General features: G+C 41.2%; 2 protein-coding genes across 13 annotated transcripts in view; one reads left to right on the top strand and one right to left on the bottom strand.

Moving 5' to 3' along the window:
- LOC144083963 (caspase recruitment domain-containing protein 18-like) overlaps nt 1-19,788 on the top strand; it is a 39,374-nt gene extending 19,586 nt beyond the window's left edge. The window contains exon 4 of the mRNA XM_077612190.1: nt 19,779-19,788. The gene's annotated coding sequence lies outside the window, so the exon portion shown is untranslated. The remainder of the gene's footprint in view (nt 1-19,778) is intronic.
- Nucleotides 1-19,869, bottom strand: part of stx1a (syntaxin 1A (brain)) — a 35,390-nt gene that overhangs the window by 8,413 nt on the left and 7,108 nt on the right. For 6 of the 12 annotated variants that reach the window (XM_077612177.1, XM_077612179.1, XM_077612180.1 and 3 more), the window contains 7 exons: nt 16,901-16,978; nt 12,777-12,876; nt 4,109-4,183; nt 3,855-3,928; nt 3,300-3,408; nt 1,137-1,210; nt 869-1,003 (listed from right to left, as the gene is read on the bottom strand). In XM_077612177.1, coding sequence (XP_077468303.1) covers nt 869-1,003; nt 1,137-1,210; nt 3,300-3,408; nt 3,855-3,928; nt 4,109-4,183; nt 12,777-12,876; nt 16,901-16,978 — 645 coding nt within the window. Of the gene's footprint in view, nt 1-485; nt 1,004-1,136; nt 1,211-3,299; nt 3,409-3,854; nt 3,929-4,108; nt 4,184-12,776; nt 12,877-16,900; nt 16,979-19,869 lie in introns of all 12 variants that reach the window. The other 6 variants (XM_077612188.1, XM_077612187.1, XM_077612189.1 and 3 more) reach the window with 2 other exon arrangements.

Below are 19,869 nucleotides of genomic sequence, written 5' to 3' on the forward strand. Positions count from 1 at the left end.
ACTACTACAACTACTGCTACAACTACTACAACTGCTGCTACTAGTACAACTACTGCTACTACTACTACTACAACTACTGCTACTACTACTACTACTACTACAACTACTGCTACTACTACTACTGCTACTACAACTACTGCTACAACTACTGCTACAACTACTGCTACTACTACTACTGCTACTACTACTACTGCTACTACTACTACTACTACTACTGCTACTACTACTACTACTACTACTACTACTACTACAACTACTACAGATCCATCTAGTGGATTTATAACACAACCCATAACTACTACAACTCCCACCACCACGTCTTACAATCCCGTGCGTCTTATATATGAAACAAATTCTAAGATAGGCCATTCATTGAATGCGCGTCTTATATTCCGGCGCGCCTTATAGTGCGGAAAATACAGCAATTGAACAAGCGATTGCAACAAGTGTGAGTGAAAATGGAAAAAGTGAAGTGAATGAATTACCTTTGCGACTCGGCTGGCTGCTGCCGTCTAGTACTCTGGCGCTTAGTGCCATTGATGTGCATACACGAGTGAGGAAAAATCAGAGGTAGAAACAAGCAACGTTAATGCTAAAGAGATAGCGGAGTAGAGGCCAGAAAAGCTTAATTAACACAATCGCCTGGCATTTTAAAACGCAAAGGTTAGTTCACTCAATTATCATTTGCAATTAAAGCTTTCCTGTGCCCAGAGGAAAATGTGGCGTGTGTTCATACAAAAGCTCCACAGCCCAAAAATGACTGATCACAACTGAAATATCAATTTCTGCCAACACGCAGGCCCCGCTGGTTAAATATTTGACATGGACACACAAGATCACGTGGCGGCTGGAACATGAGGGTTTGCACCTGGCTCTCCACCAACATGGCCATGTCCATGAACATGTCGTGAAGCTCGCGGATGCTGTTCTCCAGCTTGATGATCTCGTTGTGCCGCGTCTCGATCTCATTCATGGCCTGCTCCGTGATGTTGTCCATGATGATCTGTACCGCCAAAAGAGCAAAAGGAAAGCATTTAGAAGACTCTGCATATAAATAACTACTTGTTTCTTGAGTTTGTCTCAGTCTCTCTTAATATTCCAAAAAATGATAGTGTCATAAATGTTGCGCATCTTACCCCTGAAGTAAAAATAGCGGGATTGTCACTTTCCAACATACTTTCCAGCTCCTCGTTTGTGGTATTTCTTCCAGCTAGGAGACACACAAAAAAACACATTAAGAAATTTGTACCAAAAGCGGTCTGCGATTCACCTTTATGGGATTAAGGAGCATTTTTTTTTCTCCACACATCATCCTGGTTTAATTGAAATGAAACGTGCCACTCTCACTTTTTGGTTTCTCGCCGTCTGAATGAACCGTTTTTAATAATTAGCATTCCTCCTATAGACACCCTGGATGTGCTTAAAAAAAATCATTGGCAGACATTCTTTACTACATATTTTGGTGCAAATTTTCTCTATCAGCGTCTGGCAACCCTTTTGTGAGAAATAAAGATTTTAATAGTTGCAATTAGACTGTTTTACCCTTTCAAATAATTCTCAAGCAGTCAACCTGCAATTCCAATGTATTCATAATCAGCTGTTTGCAAGTTTGGCTGCGCCTCGTACACGTTCAGGGCCCCCCGCGGACATGTCCTCCTTGTAAAATTTTGATATGGCTTTGCTCAGCTACATTCCGGTGCTCTCCTGGGCGCCGTTGCCAAAAAGCAAGTTAGCGTTAAGTAAGTTTTAAGTAGAAATAAGGAATATATTATCTAAAAACAATAATGAATGACTTTCGAATAAAATTAATATCATCATCAGATTCACCAAACAGTAGATTCCATTCTTCTTGAGATCTTTTTTCTAAGTGCGGCCAAAAGAACGGGCTCTCGCGCCCAATCTGGTGGACAAAGACAGGTTTTACCTCACCACCGGCAGAGGGCAGTGTTTCACCGAGTTCCGTGTATAACACGCACCCGAACTTTTGGTACAAAATTTTGCGCACTCGAATAAATGACGTAAAAATAACCAATCCATTTTGACGGGAAGGCCTCAAATGGATTTGACATCTGACCAAGTGAAAAGTTTTTTTTCCCCAAAAGGGCAATAAAGCGTCTAAGTCATTGGCATTTACACATCAGGAGGGCCACAGCTTGAGTTGAAGGACAGAATAAGTGAGTCATCTATAAAAGGAACAATTTCACACATACGCACTCACACACAATCGCACGTGCATGCACACACATACACACACACACACACACAGCCTTTATTAGGCGATCCCTCATCTGCTATCAGCAACCTTCACCCTGTTCCTCACCTTTAATTTAGTCTTTGTCACATCACTCTGACGTCAAGCCCCCCCAACTCAAACCCCCAAAAGGTCTTCTTTAACCAGCCCATTCCCACTCCACACTATCTCTTAAAGACCCACAAAGGCTCTGAGGGAGGCTCTTATTTTGTTACCATGGCGACCCAAACCCCGCACAGCCAAATGCCGAGCCTTCCATGAACTGGCTTCATCCATTCACGTTAATTTATGATTTAAAAATTCATTTTACACTGCTACCAGCGCAGACGGTTTTCATTTGACATCATTTTATGAACGCTCCAATTTTCTGTTACCCTCTCAAATAAAATTTAAATACGTTTTTAGTCGTCAATCAAAAATAAAAAATGATTGAATGGGGGGAAAAATACAATTAATAATATATTTAATGTATAAGCTAATATGTAGTACTTTTTAATTAATAATAAAACGTTTCTTTGTTAAATAACCTGTTTTCCCCATTTTATGAAAAATATGCAAATTGATAAAAAAAATGGAAAAAATAAAAATACATTTCCTTTTTGATGAACATTTCATAAAACATATTTTCTATGTTAAAATTTATATACATAAGGAAATATTTGCTGCTAAGAGTCTCAAAAAACGGCAAATCTTTTTTTAATATGCTTTCATTTCCTTTAAAATGAATCAATACGCCTTTGTTATGCTGATTTCAATGAATTTGACAATGTTTGTTTCTGTCGCGATCGCTTACTCAAAATAAGATTTTGCTCTTTCAAACGTAGAATTTGATGAATAGAATATTTCTAGAAGCATTTTTTGGCCACTCACAACTCATGGCCTGCCATTGACAACAACATTGACGTCCAATTGGTTGAGAGGAAAGGAAAGGAAAAATGATTTGCACTGTACATATAGCGCCACTTAACATTGACATGACTTTCCATCCCATGAAAATGAGCCAGAGCCAATTAGAAAACAACCCAAAAATGAGTCAAATAGTACTCACTGATCTCCAGCTGCCTCTGAATACGCCCCTTGCAGCGCTCCCTGTAGTCCGACTGGGTGGTGTTGTACTCAGACATCACCTCCACAAATTTGCGAGACAACGTGGAATGCTGGAAAGACACAAAGCTGCCACTTAATCTGAAAACTCCGGCTGCCATTGACGGCCATCCACATCCATTTCAAGCGAATAGTTTCCAATGGATTGGACGTCAAAGGCATTGCAATCAATGTTTATGTACAGTAATCCCTCGAATATCACGCTTTTTTTTCTTCTTCATTGCTGAGTCCTAGTAGCAAGAGTGGCGTCCACTTATGAGTTTCAGTGTGGATTTTCATATTTTTATGAACTTAAAAATGTTTTTTTTTAAATAATAGCAGAAAAAAAATCGCCAAGTAGTGAGTTTGCGATAAGTGAAGTCGCGGTAATCGAGGGAAGACTGTATATACATGGAGAGATATAAATTCTCTGTCTTAAATGTACTCAATCGTTTACACTGTTTGGTCCGAGGTTTTATCACAATCTGTCACAGGTAAAAGGATGGAAGCATTCACCCACCTGTGTCTTACGTATCCTCAAATCGGCGGACGACCTGTTCTGACTTTCTTCCTGCTCGATAATGTGCTGAATGCCTGCAACACACAAAAGAGCCATCAATAGTGAAAGATTGTAGATTTCCTAAATAACCGTGATGACGGTTGATGTGGCTGTACATTTTCTCTATTTGCTAAGACCTTGTTTGGACTGATTTATCGAACGATTGAACTTGAGCACTTATTTGTCTCGGCAAAATAAAGTGAACCAGAACTCACTCTTTAATTTGGAGCGCACTTTGTTGGCCAGTTTCTTGATATCCGCCATAAGATCCTCCAGTTCTACCTTTGTTTCTGAGGAGAAAATAAAGGAGATTTGTGATCCTAAATAGAGACAAGATGAATCCAAGTGTCACCACAGGCCTTCTGTTCCAACTTCACAAAGACAAACAGCACCCGCTGTTTTTGATTTCAAACACGCTTGCTGCACACAACGCATATATTTTCTATATACTTTCATCAAGTACTGCAGCATTATTGAAAACATTCATACTTTTTTTTTCAAATTAAATGCAATTCATTTTAGGCCACGTTTACTGTTCGTTTTTTTGTGGGGAACTCCAACTGTTTCTAATTACTAAGAAAAAGCTAAAATCATTTGTTAAAAGCGACCCAATACATTTTAATCATACATTCATTTTCCACTGTACTTATTCCTCACAATGGTGTAACTTATGCATATTTTTGGGGTTATATTATCAGCGGTTTATCAGAGGTAAGCGACCTGTATGTAATCGCGAGGCCACAGCGGAATGACAAATTACAAGTCCGTAACTTACACTTATTTAGGTCTTTTGCCGACTAAACGTAGCTTATGGAGAAGCACCATCAATTTCGTCACACGCAGTTTCTGCGTGTGATGACAAGTAGGCTTTTTTGTGTTGTGGTAATGACGACATGGCCTATGTCCGATTATTATATTATTATACAAATGTATTTTCCCCACAAAAAAATGATGTTCTGATAGGATGACTGATTTTCCCCAATGAAAACCAAATGAGCACAATAACAAACCTACAGAATGGCATTATTTAACATCTCTCTTTCCAGGAATAATAAATAGCATGTGAAACGCTGCGAGATATTTGTGGCCACTTGGGGGCACTAATGCGCCACAAAAGGCAGAACTTTTCACAATAAAAGCAGAGGGATAAGAATTGTAGCATATTTTTAGAACAAGCTTTTTCTAAAAGTACATCAGCAGAAAACTAATGATACACAAAGGTAACTCATGGGGCTGTAAAAAAAGGGGAAGACAAAATAATGTCTTACGCAAAACCTCAAGGCATTAAATGCCATTTTTACAAAGTAATTTATCATCTTGACGCCGACAGGGAGCCGCATCTCCATATGTGAATATGACACAGAATATACTAGTACCTATTAATAAAGAGTCTCAAGTGGAAGTGTTTAAACAAAAAAAAAAACACACTCATGCATGGCAACCAAGTCCAGACATAAAACTAAGCAATTCATATTGCAAATATGATCCATTCTATGGTCAACGTTGGCGTCTATTGTCAGTTTTGCGGCATTCCATATTTCCTTTTTTAAAACCGTCGATGCCTTTTGTCACAAATTTTCCAAATACAATTAATTATATTTGTTTTACTGATTATTTAGCATTTTTTTTCATTTAATAGAATGCAGATAGCATCCTAAAAAATCGTCCTAAACCGTGTCAAATGTATATGCTATAATATAAAATGCCCCATGTCATGATTATTATTATTTTTTCATATTCTTATTTTTCCAGCACTACCATAAGGTATAACAGTAAATAATACAAACACAAAAGCACGGTGAACGAGAGGTTAGAAGGCCTGCCCCGTGGTCAAGGGTTGCGGGTTTGAATTCCCGTTTTTTTTGGTGAACTTTGTCTATAGTTTTCTTTGGGAAACCCAAAAAATAAAAATGTGTATCGGATTGGCAAATAGTGTGATTGGGAATATTGATGAAAAGTTTGAATAATTCCAAAGACTTTACGGAGGCTTGACGATGAAAGGTGTAACGTTAGTGTCCATTGAGCCTCGTCATTGGCGCTGGGAAAGGAAGGGAGAGCGCAAACGCTGATAAATCGGCGAATACGAGTGTGAGCAAAGCAAATTAGAGGGCGAAAAAAAAAATGGAATCAATTGAGCCGCGGCACGGCACTTAATCCCTCTTCTTTCTCTCTCCGAGACGCCCTCAAACGGAATCCTCAGGTCATGCTTGTCGCCGGCGTTAATACGCCGTTGCCATGGCGACGCTCGCAGCCGGGACTCTCACCAGCTTCAAATTGTTTCCAAAGTGGAAGGAGGGGGAGAAGATGGAGAAGATTACAAGCCGGGGGAAAGTTCCCAGCTGTCAATTTTTTTTTTATAGTGACATCTACGATGTTGGCCATTTTGAGAAATGATCATCTTTGAGTCCCATTGACGTCACCGGATGTCCAATCCATTTTGAAACCCTTTTGCACATCCGAAATATTTGTGCCACGTTGCACTCCAGTCAAACTCAATTGCTTCAAATCTACCGTCCGTCAAAAATCATTTCCCGTAGCCTTTTATACACAAATTGTAAATTAAAAAAAAAAGCTAGACCAGGGGTCGGGAACCTTTTTGAAAGAGAGAGCCATAAACAATTCCTATTTTCAAATGTTATTCCCTGAAAGCCATACTCACAATGTAAAAGTCAAAATACATGAAAATGTGCCAATTTTTTTAGTCATTTTACCACTTTAAAGTACAAAAAGTCTTTGAATTCTTTTGACAACATTGTTACACTGTTGCTAATCAATGAATATCAATGAGTATCAATGAGAGAATAGATGCAGAAGACTCCAATGAAAAAAAAAGTCAATGCCACAGTGTCCTATTGGTGCATTCGGGACTCGGCTCTCTCACCACCGGTTTCCATATTTTGGCTCAGAGCCATATGCAACCATCAAAAGAGCCACATGTGGCTCCCGAGCCATAGGTTCCCTACCCCTGCGCTAGACGTTCAATTCAATTTGACTGAGGGGTGAATGAACATCTGGGAAATATTGTCTTTCTCCTCTAGAACACAGGAGGGTGTTGTCTTTCCGACGACATTTTTTCATCCCGCCCATAATAAAGCAAATAAAGATCAACGTTGTCTTTTATCAGTCGGCATCAGCTGTCCTCTCTTTAGGATTAGCGGCAATCCGTCCTGGTGGACGCTCGGCCTCAAGTCAGGACACGTTGACATTAACTCTCGAGCCAAATGGATTCCTTCGCTTTACTCCGAGTCAATTTGCTGCCTTTATCTGACTTCTCCGTCTCATCTCGGTAAATGTACAACCAGTCTTTTGCGTGTTTGCCCTGCTTATTGACCGGTCTAGAGTCCAGGCGCCACCTTTTCCCAGGCTGACCTCATCACACGGACGTCAACCATCAAATGTTATTAGCGGCTACAGCGGAGAAGGAACCATCAACCCTTTAAAGCCCAAACCGCTAAATAATTGACGGCAAATTCCATCAAGTCGGAGCCTTTAAATGTTACCTCGGGGCGGAAAAAAAAAGATGACAACATTTCAAATATTTGAACTATCTTTCTGCGTACGTTTCTTTCCATTAAGGAGAACAAAAATATAATTGCTAACAAATTTAATCATCAAATATGAGATTAAACCTCATATTTGCAGTGGTTATTTAGTCAAAATCTTAACCTCATAAACCTCATAATGTTGAAAATGAAGACAATAATAACCGAAACCAAAATACATAAGCGCCGTCCATCATGATTTCAGCGAGTAACGCATAAACATTAAGAAATAATTGATCGTTGTGGAGTATTGAAACGTAAAATTTTTGGACTTTTGGCATCTTTGCTGCTTTCACATTGTCTCCTGTGCCAAACTCGAAATGCTGCCTGCCAGAAAATGAGTCCGCAAATAAACACACTTGGGATTTCACACAATGTGATGTGAGAGGAAAATTAGCCATTCTTTCTTCACTTTAGTATTTTCTCACTAAGCCAATCCTGCGCAGAAGTTATTTTCCATGTATTTTACAATGTCTGCATAATCAAGGTAAATACAAACCACAATTTGGTCGACCACCACAAGGTTTTAGTGCACTAAAATCCCAATCACGATTATTTTGCTGCCCTGTTACATTCATTCATGCTCAAAAAAGTGTGGTTTAATTACACTCTTTTTTCCCCCAAAACTGTACACCTCTACCAAAGATGAAAAAAATGTCAATAAAGCCAAAAAGTGGAGTTTTGCATCTCCACCACGACTCGAAAGTCAAGTTTAATAAAATCCCACACAAGCACAACAAATGACTTTTTGAGCCGACGCAGTCCAACGGGGACGAAAAGCATCGGATCGTATTAAATTGGGTTATTAATATAAAACTTGAGAATGAGGTGACAGTGACTTTGCTTTTAAAATACGGGAAAGTTACTGCTGAGAGAAATGAATAAGAACCCTGAAACTTCTAAATGGATTTTTTTTTCAAACCCTTTTGGGACATGCTGCTTTAATGAATCGCTCACTGGTCGTCCACTATTCCGATCATCAATGATTTTTGACCTTTCCTTAAAAAAATCCATCGCCCGGCACGTCGTCAATCTTAATAATAAGACAATCGGACATCGTCAATAATTCTCAACATCGACAAAAATCTCAAAATGCAAGTAAGGCAGCCGAAAAAAGGAACTTTAGTCATTCTTCTCAATATAACTGACATTGGCTTCTACCTAGAAATGTGTGTGTGTACGTGTTAATTTATAATGTGCACGCGTGTTTTAATTATAGAAGACTTTGGAGGAGGAGGGTGAAGGATAGGAACCTGGGGTCAAGATGTTGGAGGGGCAGAGAGCTACATCATGTAATTATAAATGCAATAAATCAGGACAGAAACATTAACGGTAGTGTTAAAAGTGACTTATAATAGACCTTTACTGACAGAATTGCAAGGTCGTATCAGTGTGTGGCAACAGTGCTGTTTTATAGGAATTTGCATAAAATGTTCAAAGCAAAAACGTAAATATTGGCAGCCATGGTTGCTTGAATTTTATTGGTAAAATACCGGGAAACTATAAAATACCCGATTTGGTACACGGTCGATTGTTCGCCGATCTTTTGGTCACCGGTCTTTTGGTCGCCCGGGAGGTAAGTGATAATTACCATTTAAATCGTTGCTCAAATTCCCTGAATACAAACTGCGAATTACTATTTAGTCATACTTAACGCCCTATTAATTATTAGGCTAAAGAAAAGCTCCAAATTTCCCGGACTTTTATTGTTTTTTGTTGGAGAACTTGTAAAGACTCTGACTGACGTAGCTTCTTAAAGGGACAACACATGTACATACAAACTCTTATACACTCACACGCTGGCTCAGTGAAACTGCTCATGGCCATTGTTGGCTTTTATTGATGCATAGACTGTGTTTTTTTACCTTGTTTTGTTGCCAGTCTTTTGGTCGCCCGGTGTCGCGGTCGGGGCGACCAAAAGACGGCGACCAATCGACCGCACACGCCCGATTTTATTAAAAAACTCAAATTCATTGTAGACAAAAATGATTTTTTTTTAAACAATGTGATCGATATGCAACTGGTTGCGATGGTGCTATGAATGAGCTTCTTTCCACATTCTCAACCGGGATGCCAACCCACGCCGTCATTCTGGTAGTCAAGCATGCTGTCTGAGGAGATAATGAAGGCTGGTTGGAAAGGAAAGCATTACTCCGTTAGAACTTAATAGAGTGAGCTGGCAGCTGAACAAGGACGGGGCTATTAGCACAGTGGGCAGCATGCTCAACCGCCGCGATGGCAGGGTGAGTTCGTGCTCTGATGGAAGCAGGATGAGAACAAGAAAGAGATCGCAATGAAACAAGTTTTTTTTTTTTAATACTGTATAACAGTTAGAACGTACCGTATTTTCCGGACTATAAGTTGAACATTTTTCATAGTGCGGATGGGCCTGCGACTAATGTTTTTTTTTCCTTTCTCTGACCACTGACTGCCTGTTATGTTGTTTTAAGGTAGAGTGATCTGAAAAACTGTTATATTTCTTTTGAATGTAGTTGGTTGTTAATTAGACAGACATTTTTTGAAGTTTTCTTACATATGTCTTATTTTTCTTCCTTTTAAACAGTACAATTCTGGAGTCCACAGATCCTAGTATTTTTCCACTGTAGTTAAACTTCAGCTAAAAGTATGGTGAATAGAATTAAGCTAAAAATACAATCGCTGATTCCATATGTGCACCATAAAAGAAAACATAACATGGCATCTGGGGAAAAGCTAAAAAGCGCATCGAGAATAATTATGCAAACTAATCATCGGACAGCCTCAGCTGAGCTCCAATTTCATATAAATCTGCTTATATACTATGGCTCAATCAATCTATAAAGGAGTGATTTACCGCTCCAGTGAAAGCTTTCATGTCACGATCCCCCATGTTCCCCCCCCTATCCCCTCTTTCATGGCTCTGCCTGACTTCTATTAGTGAAAAGACTAGGCTAGATGTCAAAATTGCTCCTTTGCTGCCTGGCTGCCCTTGTGACAGGCAGTTCAAGGTAAAATAGCGTGCGTCTACATTATCACTCCAAACCATTTGTAAGGGAAGAACCACAGCGAGTCATCTACGCGTAATGAGAAATCCTGACATTTGCGTCGGGCACTGATAGATGCATAGAACACAAACGCACAAACTGTATTTTTCGGACTATAGGTTGCATTTCAGTGTAAGACGCACTAAAGAATACATAATGAAGAGAAAACAACATATAAGTCACACTGGAGTACAAGTCGGTCGGACCATTTTTGTTATTTTACAGGCTGCGTTCCCACCAGAGGCCAGGATAACCAATTCAGATTTTTTTTCTTAATTCCAATATTTTGGTTTAGTCGTTCAGATTGCGCAAACATACACAACTCGCGGGATGATGGGAACACTCCCCTGACTTCATGTGTGACATCATCACCTGTTGCAGTGTGTTTACATAAGAAAATATGGTCTCTTCTGGAGGTCATCACGGTCATTTGGCAATTTTATGCCAATATTATTTTGAGCCTGGTAGCTTCATGTATGGTACTTTTACGCCATTTACTACCTGCATTGCTCCTTCACGCGGTAGTTCATTTTTTCCGAACGGTGGGCACGTACTTCACTTGTTGATGACGTATAGTGGTACACGGTCGATTGGTCGCCGGTCTTTTGGTCGCCGATCTTTTGGTCGCCCGGAAGGTAAGTGATAATTACCATTTAAATCGTTGCTCAAATTCCCTAAACGCAAACTGTGAATTACTATTTAGTCATACTTAATGCCCTAGTAATTATTAGGCTAAAGAAAAGCTCCAAATTTCCCGGACTTTTATTGTTTTTTGTTGGAGAACTTGTTGAGACCCTCCCTGACTGACGTACCTTCTTAAAGGGACAACGCATGTACATACAAACTCTTATACACTTACATGTCCGCTCAGTGAAACTGCTCATGGCCATTGTTGGCTTTTATTGATGCATAGACCGTGTTGTTTTACCTTGTTTTGTCGCTGGTCTTTTGGTCGCCCGTTGTCGCGGTTGGGGCGACCAAAAGACCACGACCAAAAGACCGGCGACCAATCGACCGCACAGGACGTATAGTATACTGGCATATTGGAAGTATAACCCGTATGAAAAAGGTTGCATTTGAATTGAATCGTAATTGGACTTCATAAGATGTCAGCATATGGGCCCAAAAAAATCTCGGTGCGTCGGAAACGCGGCCTTAGATGCCGTGTCGTGCCGCTGCGTGTGTTTCAAATGCACGCCGGCTAATTAAAAGTCTCATCTGTCTGACACCTGCACCGGGGGGGCTGATCGATGCGTTCCCAGGCAGCTAAGTGGTCAGGATCAATGAGAAGGAAGGTAAAAAGGACTTTTGGGGAGCCTTCCTGCTTTAAAAGGGGATGGAGGAGGGGGGTCCAAATCGATGGGCTGACATGAATGAGAAGCAGGTGCGAGGAAAGACGAATGACGTCGTCGGGAGATGTCGAAATGATTGGAACTGCGGGATATAATGAAGTGGTGAGGAAGAGCAGGACAAGCTGTGCTCCTCGGAGACGCCACGGGAGCAATTCTTGACAAATTGGCTCCTGTTTTCCAAAAAGAACAGCGTTCCTATCGAATAAGGTGGAGGCCAACTTTCAACAGACATTTTAAAGCCAATTAATAGCCAGGCGGAATGCAACTCAGACTTCCGTGGCGAGGAACTACGACGTGTCACCAAAAACCTTAAGGAGTGTTTTTCGACTTCATTTTCATGACAATCACTGTCTGACAGTCTGAGGAAGCTGCTGAATAAATAAAGCACGCCTAGCTACATTTTCTGTGTGCTAAGATTGTTCTTATAGGCACCTTGGCTCGATAAAGTTGAGTTGTGCCACATACTTGCCATCTCTGGAGGCTAGTTCTCAATCAAATCCCTCGCCGGAAAATATACGCGAGAGGAGAAGATGACGTTGGCAGGTTGGCGGGATAGCGCCTGAGGGCAGCGAGACGCGGGCTCATGTTCGAAATCACTTCCTGATCGCAAAATTGTGACCTATATACTAACGGTGTCCCAATTTAAGGTCTGCACCATCCGTCAACAGTGGACCTGCCTCCCTGACAACTAAAGTAGGGTCTCGCCTTCAGTATTATTCCTAGTTGCATCACTGCAAACCCCCTTTCATCACCTGTTCTTATGCTAGTTGTACGTAGTGCCTTGCGTATTCCTTTTTATACAGCTTTTATAGTGTTTTTTTAGTCTTTATACTTTGTAGTGTATTGCAAATGCTTGTAAATAATAGTACCATCAACAAAAACTCTTGAATAATAGGGGAAAAACAGAAATCCACGTCGTACAAAATCGTCACGAGATATATGAAAAATCATCCAAAGCAGCCTTACTTTCATCGGGGTTTGGTGATGCAAGGATGGCGCTGTGTTTCCGCTTCACCTCCTCAACTTTGTCCGCCAGGGACTCAATGAAACCTCGGATTTCCTCCACCTGTCGGGAAAAGGGAATTTCAGATCAGTTCTGAACACGCTGTGGTTGGAGGAAACACTAATTCGACAAAAGGTAAGTATGGAGAAAAAAAAAAACACCAGGAAAGTTAAGTTACAGTTGACCAAGTCAAAATTGTGCTTTCACAAAACTAAGTAGCACAGTAACAGACTGTCTGGGTGTCGTTGCCATGGAGACAAGCCCCAACCAAATTAGATAGAACAACAAAAATGTATTCATGCACTGCATTTCCCAAGATTACATAAGCACGTGGCTCCCCCCCCCCCTAAAAGTCCAGCGTGACATTTTTCATGTGGTAAATGGCGAGACGTTGATGTGATTGACAGGCAAATCCTCCCGTCATCTCTTTCATCAATCTCCGGTTTGGACGGAGCCGTGGATGAAAACCTGACAGCCAAGTAGGGCGGAAGTGATGATTGGTGAGGAAAATGGAGTCGCTGCTTGGTTAGGCAATGAATGAACTCTCAAAACAGGGTATTACTGTACACTTGGACATCACGCTTTTGACAATCTGCCACAAGCGGTTTGCGCTTTGACATCCTAACCAATCAAGGCCCCTTCCGTCTGCTTCTGGCAATATGGGGGCAACATCTGGAGCAGCAGGTCACTTCATCCCTCACGTCAGCGTCATCTGTCACTACCGACTCATCTCTTCGTGTAACTCATCCTGCACCTGTTCCACTTTAGGTCTTAACCCACCCACCCACCAGTAGGCTCGGTTGATAGCTCATCCCTAGATCCCCCATACGCAGGCGCAATATAGAAAAACATACTTTTATGGGCCATTTTTAAAGAGGGTCAAGAATAAATACCTTTAATATGGTTATATTGTCTGTCTACACCTGTTGCTGCATCATTTGTTGCTTTAGATTAGAACTTTAATTCATCCCGTATTCGGGAAATTTCTTGGTTGCAGTAGCAAGACAGACACAAGACACAAAAGACATTGTAGAACTAGGTAAAAAAAAAGTATGCTTTAAGCATTACGGCTACCGCTTTAGTCGTGTTCTGATCGGAGTCATTTGGTCCAAGTCTGACGCGAGTTCCAATTCTTTCCTGTTGTGGACGAGTCAACTCCACAATCTATCCCCCACAACCCCTGTTTACTTGGCACGGAGTTCAGAGGGAGGGCAGCGGGGACGCATCTCATTACCAACAAAGGGCGCAGAAATGAAGCATAGATTCGGAACGTCTCTTCATCTGTTCAACCAACGTCAAAGCAACGATTTAACAAGCAGCTGTGACAGGTCGTTTAGGTTAGCCGAGGCTTTCGGCACCATACTTCAAACTATATTGACCACAGGCCTGTTTCTTGAAGAAAAGAAAAAAAAAATCAGCTTTCAAATTCATGTTCACAGACTATTAAATAATGGATTATAAGTCACCACTGAAGGGCCAGGTTCCTCAAGTGTGACCCACCGCCGGTTAATATCACGTTATGGCTTTAATTAGCTGTTGATTGGATTTTTCTTTTGTTCACATACGAACATAATTGGCTCGCGATGGCCACCCGGGAGAAACCGGCCTGGATGGAAGGCCCATTAATGCAGGCGTTTGAACGGGCATAAAAACGGCATCCGTTTGACGGGAAGATGATGTGAGTAAGCCGGGATGAAAGCACGACCGAAACTGTCTCACTTTCCACACCACGTGTCGGGTGAGTCACGGCGTGTCTCTCATGAGAAAACAAGAGCGAATTTCATTAGTGTGGGTGCAAAACAACATCAGACGTGGTCGCAAAGTGCACACGCAGACACACACGTGCGGAAATACGACAAAAACCCTGTGTCACTTTCAGGGTTTTTATGTGGCTTTGCCACGTACTTGCACTGCCACCGCCTCACTCTGACTCTGATACGTGTCCCATTCTTGCTCCTGAATTTACAGGCATCTTTTTTTTTCGTTATGGTCCGGCTTCGTAATGAGTGATTAGAAGGCTCGCGGCGCCAGCAAGTCTTGCATCTGTTCACTTTGCACTTGCATCATCAATTTGGAGCAAGACGAGAATCAAACGGTGAGTGAGTCCTTATCAAAATAATCAATCATTCATTTCCTGAACCGCTTACCGTATTTACTCACATACAAGCCACTTTTGTCGGACAAAAAAAATGACTGAATCGAGGGTCCGGCTTATATGCGCATAAAAAGTCGATGATGCCATGACCTCATGATGCCATGACCCCATGACCTCATGACCCATGACGCCATGAACCCATGACCCCATGACGCCATGACCCCATGACCCCAAGACGCCATGACCCCATGACCCCAAGACGCCATGACCCCAAGACGCCATGACCCCAAGACGCCATGACCCCAAGACGCCATGACCCCAAGACGCCATGACCTCAAGACGCCATGACCTCAAGACGCCATGACCTCAAGACGCCATGACCTCATGACGCCATGACCTCATGACGCCATGACCTCATGACGCCATGACCTCATGACACCATGACCTCATGACACCATGACCTCATGACGCCTAGGGCGGGGCGCCACTTCTTACCTAGGGTGCTGCCGTATTACTTACTTAAACGTGCTCTGACCGGCTAGACGCGAGTAGCCTTGATTTTGATATAAATCAAAATTCCACTTTGATTATTTTTATTTCTTGCTCGAAAGTGACAACTATTGCAGTAATATAAACCATCGAAAGAATTGAGATATTTTGACATTAAAAGCAATATGGCTGTCATTAGAAAGCATCAGGTTCTCATCAAGATATAGACTTATTGCTGAAGACTATCGCAGCAATGTACAGCATTGTCAAAATAGCCGTGAAGTCAACACCCAACATACTTGCACATGTAGCGAGTGCGGCCTGTGTCGAATGGGGCGCCTGTTACTCAACGATAACAAAGTGGGGGAAAAGCTTCATTACGGCGACCATCTGCGCTCCGTGTCAACTTCGCTGCAAGTCCACAGAAAAAAAAATTGCGACAAAAATAGGAAAAAAAACAAGCCACCAGGCTGGTTGAACACTCTAAATTCCCCCATACGTATGCACGTGAGCGTGAATGGCTGTCTGTCTCCTTTGGTACGGAAAGCGAATGAATATCTTCAAACCCCAATTATCTGGATTTTGTGGACATCTCAAGCCAAGAGATATAACGTCAGAATGTTGTGCTTTCCGTAAAAAGAAAAAAGACTGCGGCAAATTAACAAAAATCTATAAATAAAGTGATGACGAAAGGAAAATGGAGGGGCGGGTACGAGGTGAAGGACGAAGTAATCTGCTAAAGACATCCACTTAAAAGCCTCATTAACACACGCAGTCAGGGTGAGAAGCTCAATGGCTTCCTGTTTGACCTTCCTCTCCTCGATTTCTCTCCCCGCCGTTATAAGCATGTTGGAAAACTTTCTTAAAAACACCTTGCAGAAAAGTCATGTGAGCGGACTAAATAATGGCGCCCATCTCATCTAAATTGAAGTCTTTATTACCGCTATTACGATAAAAAGGATGCTTACCCTTGAAAGGCAATTAGAAAAAAAAATGTATTTGGCATCTTAAGTTGTGAAGCTTGGAAAAACATTTTTAAAAATTGTGCACTCAACAAGCGAGGCTAAAAAGGAGTTTGACTGAACTTCACTAAGAGTTCGATGAGGATTGCGGCTCCTTTTCATTCGTACCCCGCATGGTGGCTTTTTTTTGGTGATCCTTCAACCTCGCCACGTATTGAATCCATAAGACAAGAAATGACAATTTGGCTTTAAGCGCAACCAGAACCGGTTGAACAGATTGCTTGCCTTGTTGTTCACTCGTACACACACATGCTGTGTTTTTGACTCATTTTCTGCAAAGAATCATGTTGCTAAGGCCGTCTTCCACACGGCTAATGTCAAAAAATAATGATAAGACGAGATGATTTTTTTTTTTTGCTCTGAAAACTATCATTACTGTGGCGGCTATATTTGGAGTTACGTTTTTCCGTAATCATCCATTTTGTATGCATGGGAAAAAGGGCTCTTACGTGAGAAAGCGGCAAAATGAGCAAAAATGTACCTGCTCAAAGAATTCATCCATGAATCCTTTGTCCATCCCCACAGCCACGTCGTCCTCCTCCTCAGTGGTCTCCTTCCCCTGCGAACGACAACAACAACATGGGTTGGTCAAATGCACAAATTGTTCATTTTCACAGGAAACATCACCACATGAATCACAACTCCACCAACTAAATATTTAGAACAATTTAGAATATCCACATATTACAGGTATAAAATCTCACATGGCAAAACACCCAAAAAATGCATCAATTTTAATTGGCCAAATGAATTTGCAAAAGAACTGCAGTACCTTTAAAATTAAACTACCCAAATAACTCCAAATAAAAAGTAGTTTATTGAAATATGTATATATATGTAAACACCTGGTGCCCCTCATTAGCTGGGATAGGTTCCAGCAGCCCCCACGACTATTGTGAGGATAAGCGGTTCAGAAAATGACAATATAAGCAATAGCACACACAAATTTCCTTCAATAGGTCAATTAAAGCACTTAATTTGAATGCAAGGATGAATGAAAATTAATGAGCCACCATCTTTACTTGAAGTGTTTATTACGGCAATAATCGAGTTAAGCTAATGATAACGTTGGAAGAATTGTCCAGTCATGACTACTGCCCCTGAACATGTTCAAGTTTAATTTCATAGCTATGGAGCATCAAAACTTGGTCTTTTTCACAACTTTATCATCCAAAATGTTGGTGTCATGATTTATTATATTTGCTTCAGGTGGACTCTCAAAGCAAGTCCGTCATCTCTGCCACATCACTTAAAGATGCTGTTTATGAAACAAGCTGCTTTCAGAACAGAATGATAAAAAGAAGAAGGAGGAGGAGGCCATTCAAAGGGACCGTGTAGGAGCTCCCGCAAGAAAAGGAGCAGCAGTTGTGTATCCAGCCTCCGCACAGTTAGAAGACAACATTGCTTTGCCTTTGCTTTGAGCTGCGGGAAGGCAGCGGAGAATGAGATGAGCGGGGTGCCCTCAAAAATGCCTGAAGCGACCGACACCCCCCCTGTGGTTGGAGAGACGGCGTTCCTACTGAGCCTCAAAGAGGCTGGAGGTGGACATCGATGACGGCGCATTTTCTATCCTTTTCCTCCTTTCAAATGATTTTGCCTTGAAGGATCCTGACTTGTAGCATTTTTATGTCTGCTCTGAAAATTCTGCATCCGAGTCCTGCTTTTAATCTGGACAAAATTAAACGTAAATGATGTCCCCTATGGCCTTGAATAGCAGCATCCCATCGCGATGGGACGGAGTTCTCGTTCTTTGTTTCCCTATGAAAGCTTCCTTGGACTTTAGACTGAAGCCAAACCAAGATGCCTCCTGCATTAGATATGATTCCAAAGTGTGTCAGCTGCACGGAGAGATTTATTATCATAAAACAGCCAAAGCAACATTCATTATGTATGTCGGCGCGGCTCACTAGCGCAAGTGCACACTTTGAACTTCTGACAATGAATTGTTTTCCGCGCGGTAGGCAAATAAAAGTGGTTATCATTAGTGCTGAAGCAATGTGGTGCTTATGAAAGACAATTCTCTTTTGAAATGCACAGAAAGTCATGTCATCACTAATCAAATGGATTATACAAGGCAGCAAAAGTACTAATTCCCATTCACACAAAATTATTTTAAAAGTGATTGGTTCATACTGAACCCATTAAAGTGACTGAAATAACTAAGATCTCAGGAAAAGAGCATTTCAACTTGCGCTTGATTGCAATTTGTCCATTCTCAATACAAGCACGTCCTCCGTAATTATTGGGTGTGAACACTTATGCAAGCACATTTCCCCCCCCGAGGTGTCGAAATGGATTTTTTCTTTTCAATTGCACCAGAAATGATGTCTACTTTTGACGTGGACATGAAGTTTTAATATAGGTTTTGCAATGAATGCCATTGAGTTGAATGTGGGTATTCGGGATATAGTTTCTCATATTAAGTCCGAGTGAAGACCTCGAATACAATGCATTAAATTAGATGCGACTGGTCCAAAGCCTTGCGGCATTGTGTGTCAATACACGCCGAGAACTCTTCATCTATATTCTCTTCTGCCTCAAGTGGTGGTGACGTCGTCACGTACATTCAAGCAAAGCACTCCATCTCTCGTTTGTTTATAGGAGCAAAATCCAGCAGGTGTCTAGAATGATTCGGTCGCATGATCTTCAAGCGTCATTCGAGAACTGAAGCACATTTGGGCGTCAAAATTCTGAAAAAATTAAACTTCACTTTTCAGATTTCTGCTATATATTCAACAATAATGGGTAATGCATTTCAATGGGTTTATTGTCTCATTGCAATGGTAGATTTTTTTAAATAACCTGATTTATAATATTTGGCATAATCACAGGTTGTTGCAAATCTACACAATTGTGATTGGGTAAAAAAAAAGTTTTTTAAAATGGTTTCAATTTGAAGAATTGAGTCATTAGCAGCAAAAGACGTCCTCCAATCTAATTTGACAGGGAGGGTTGGCAGCACTCCATAGCAAGTCATCATTTAATGTCAGTCTTCCTAGTTGTAATGGATATGATGTCCCTAATTGTCCATGTATAAACTAAATAATCCATAGAAAAAGGTATTGCGATATATTCTAAAATATACTAAGATTTAAAAAAATAATGATTCGTGGAAGCTGAATGAATACATATTAGATTTAACGAGATTTAATGGAGACATCCTCCAATTCCTGAGTGAACCTTACTCAGTTTTTTACGATTCTACATTGGCCCCTGGAGAACCATTTGGCTGTTTTTTTTTTTGCCGAAATGGCAGAATGCGACTTAAGTCGAAAAAGATGCCAGATAAAGAAGGCCTCCCTGCGGCATGGAGGCTTCGGCAGCAACAAACAAGATGAGGAAGAATCATGTGGGCGGCATATGAGAAGAAGCACAGCAGCACAAAGTCCAAGTGTGTGTGTTTGTGTGTGTGTGTGTGTGTGTGTGTGTGTGTTCTCTCTCTGACAATCC

Source organism: Stigmatopora argus, chromosome 10 (assembly GCF_051989625.1).
Source record: "Stigmatopora argus isolate UIUO_Sarg chromosome 10, RoL_Sarg_1.0, whole genome shotgun sequence".
Lineage (NCBI taxonomy): Eukaryota > Metazoa > Chordata > Actinopteri > Syngnathiformes > Syngnathidae > Stigmatopora > Stigmatopora argus.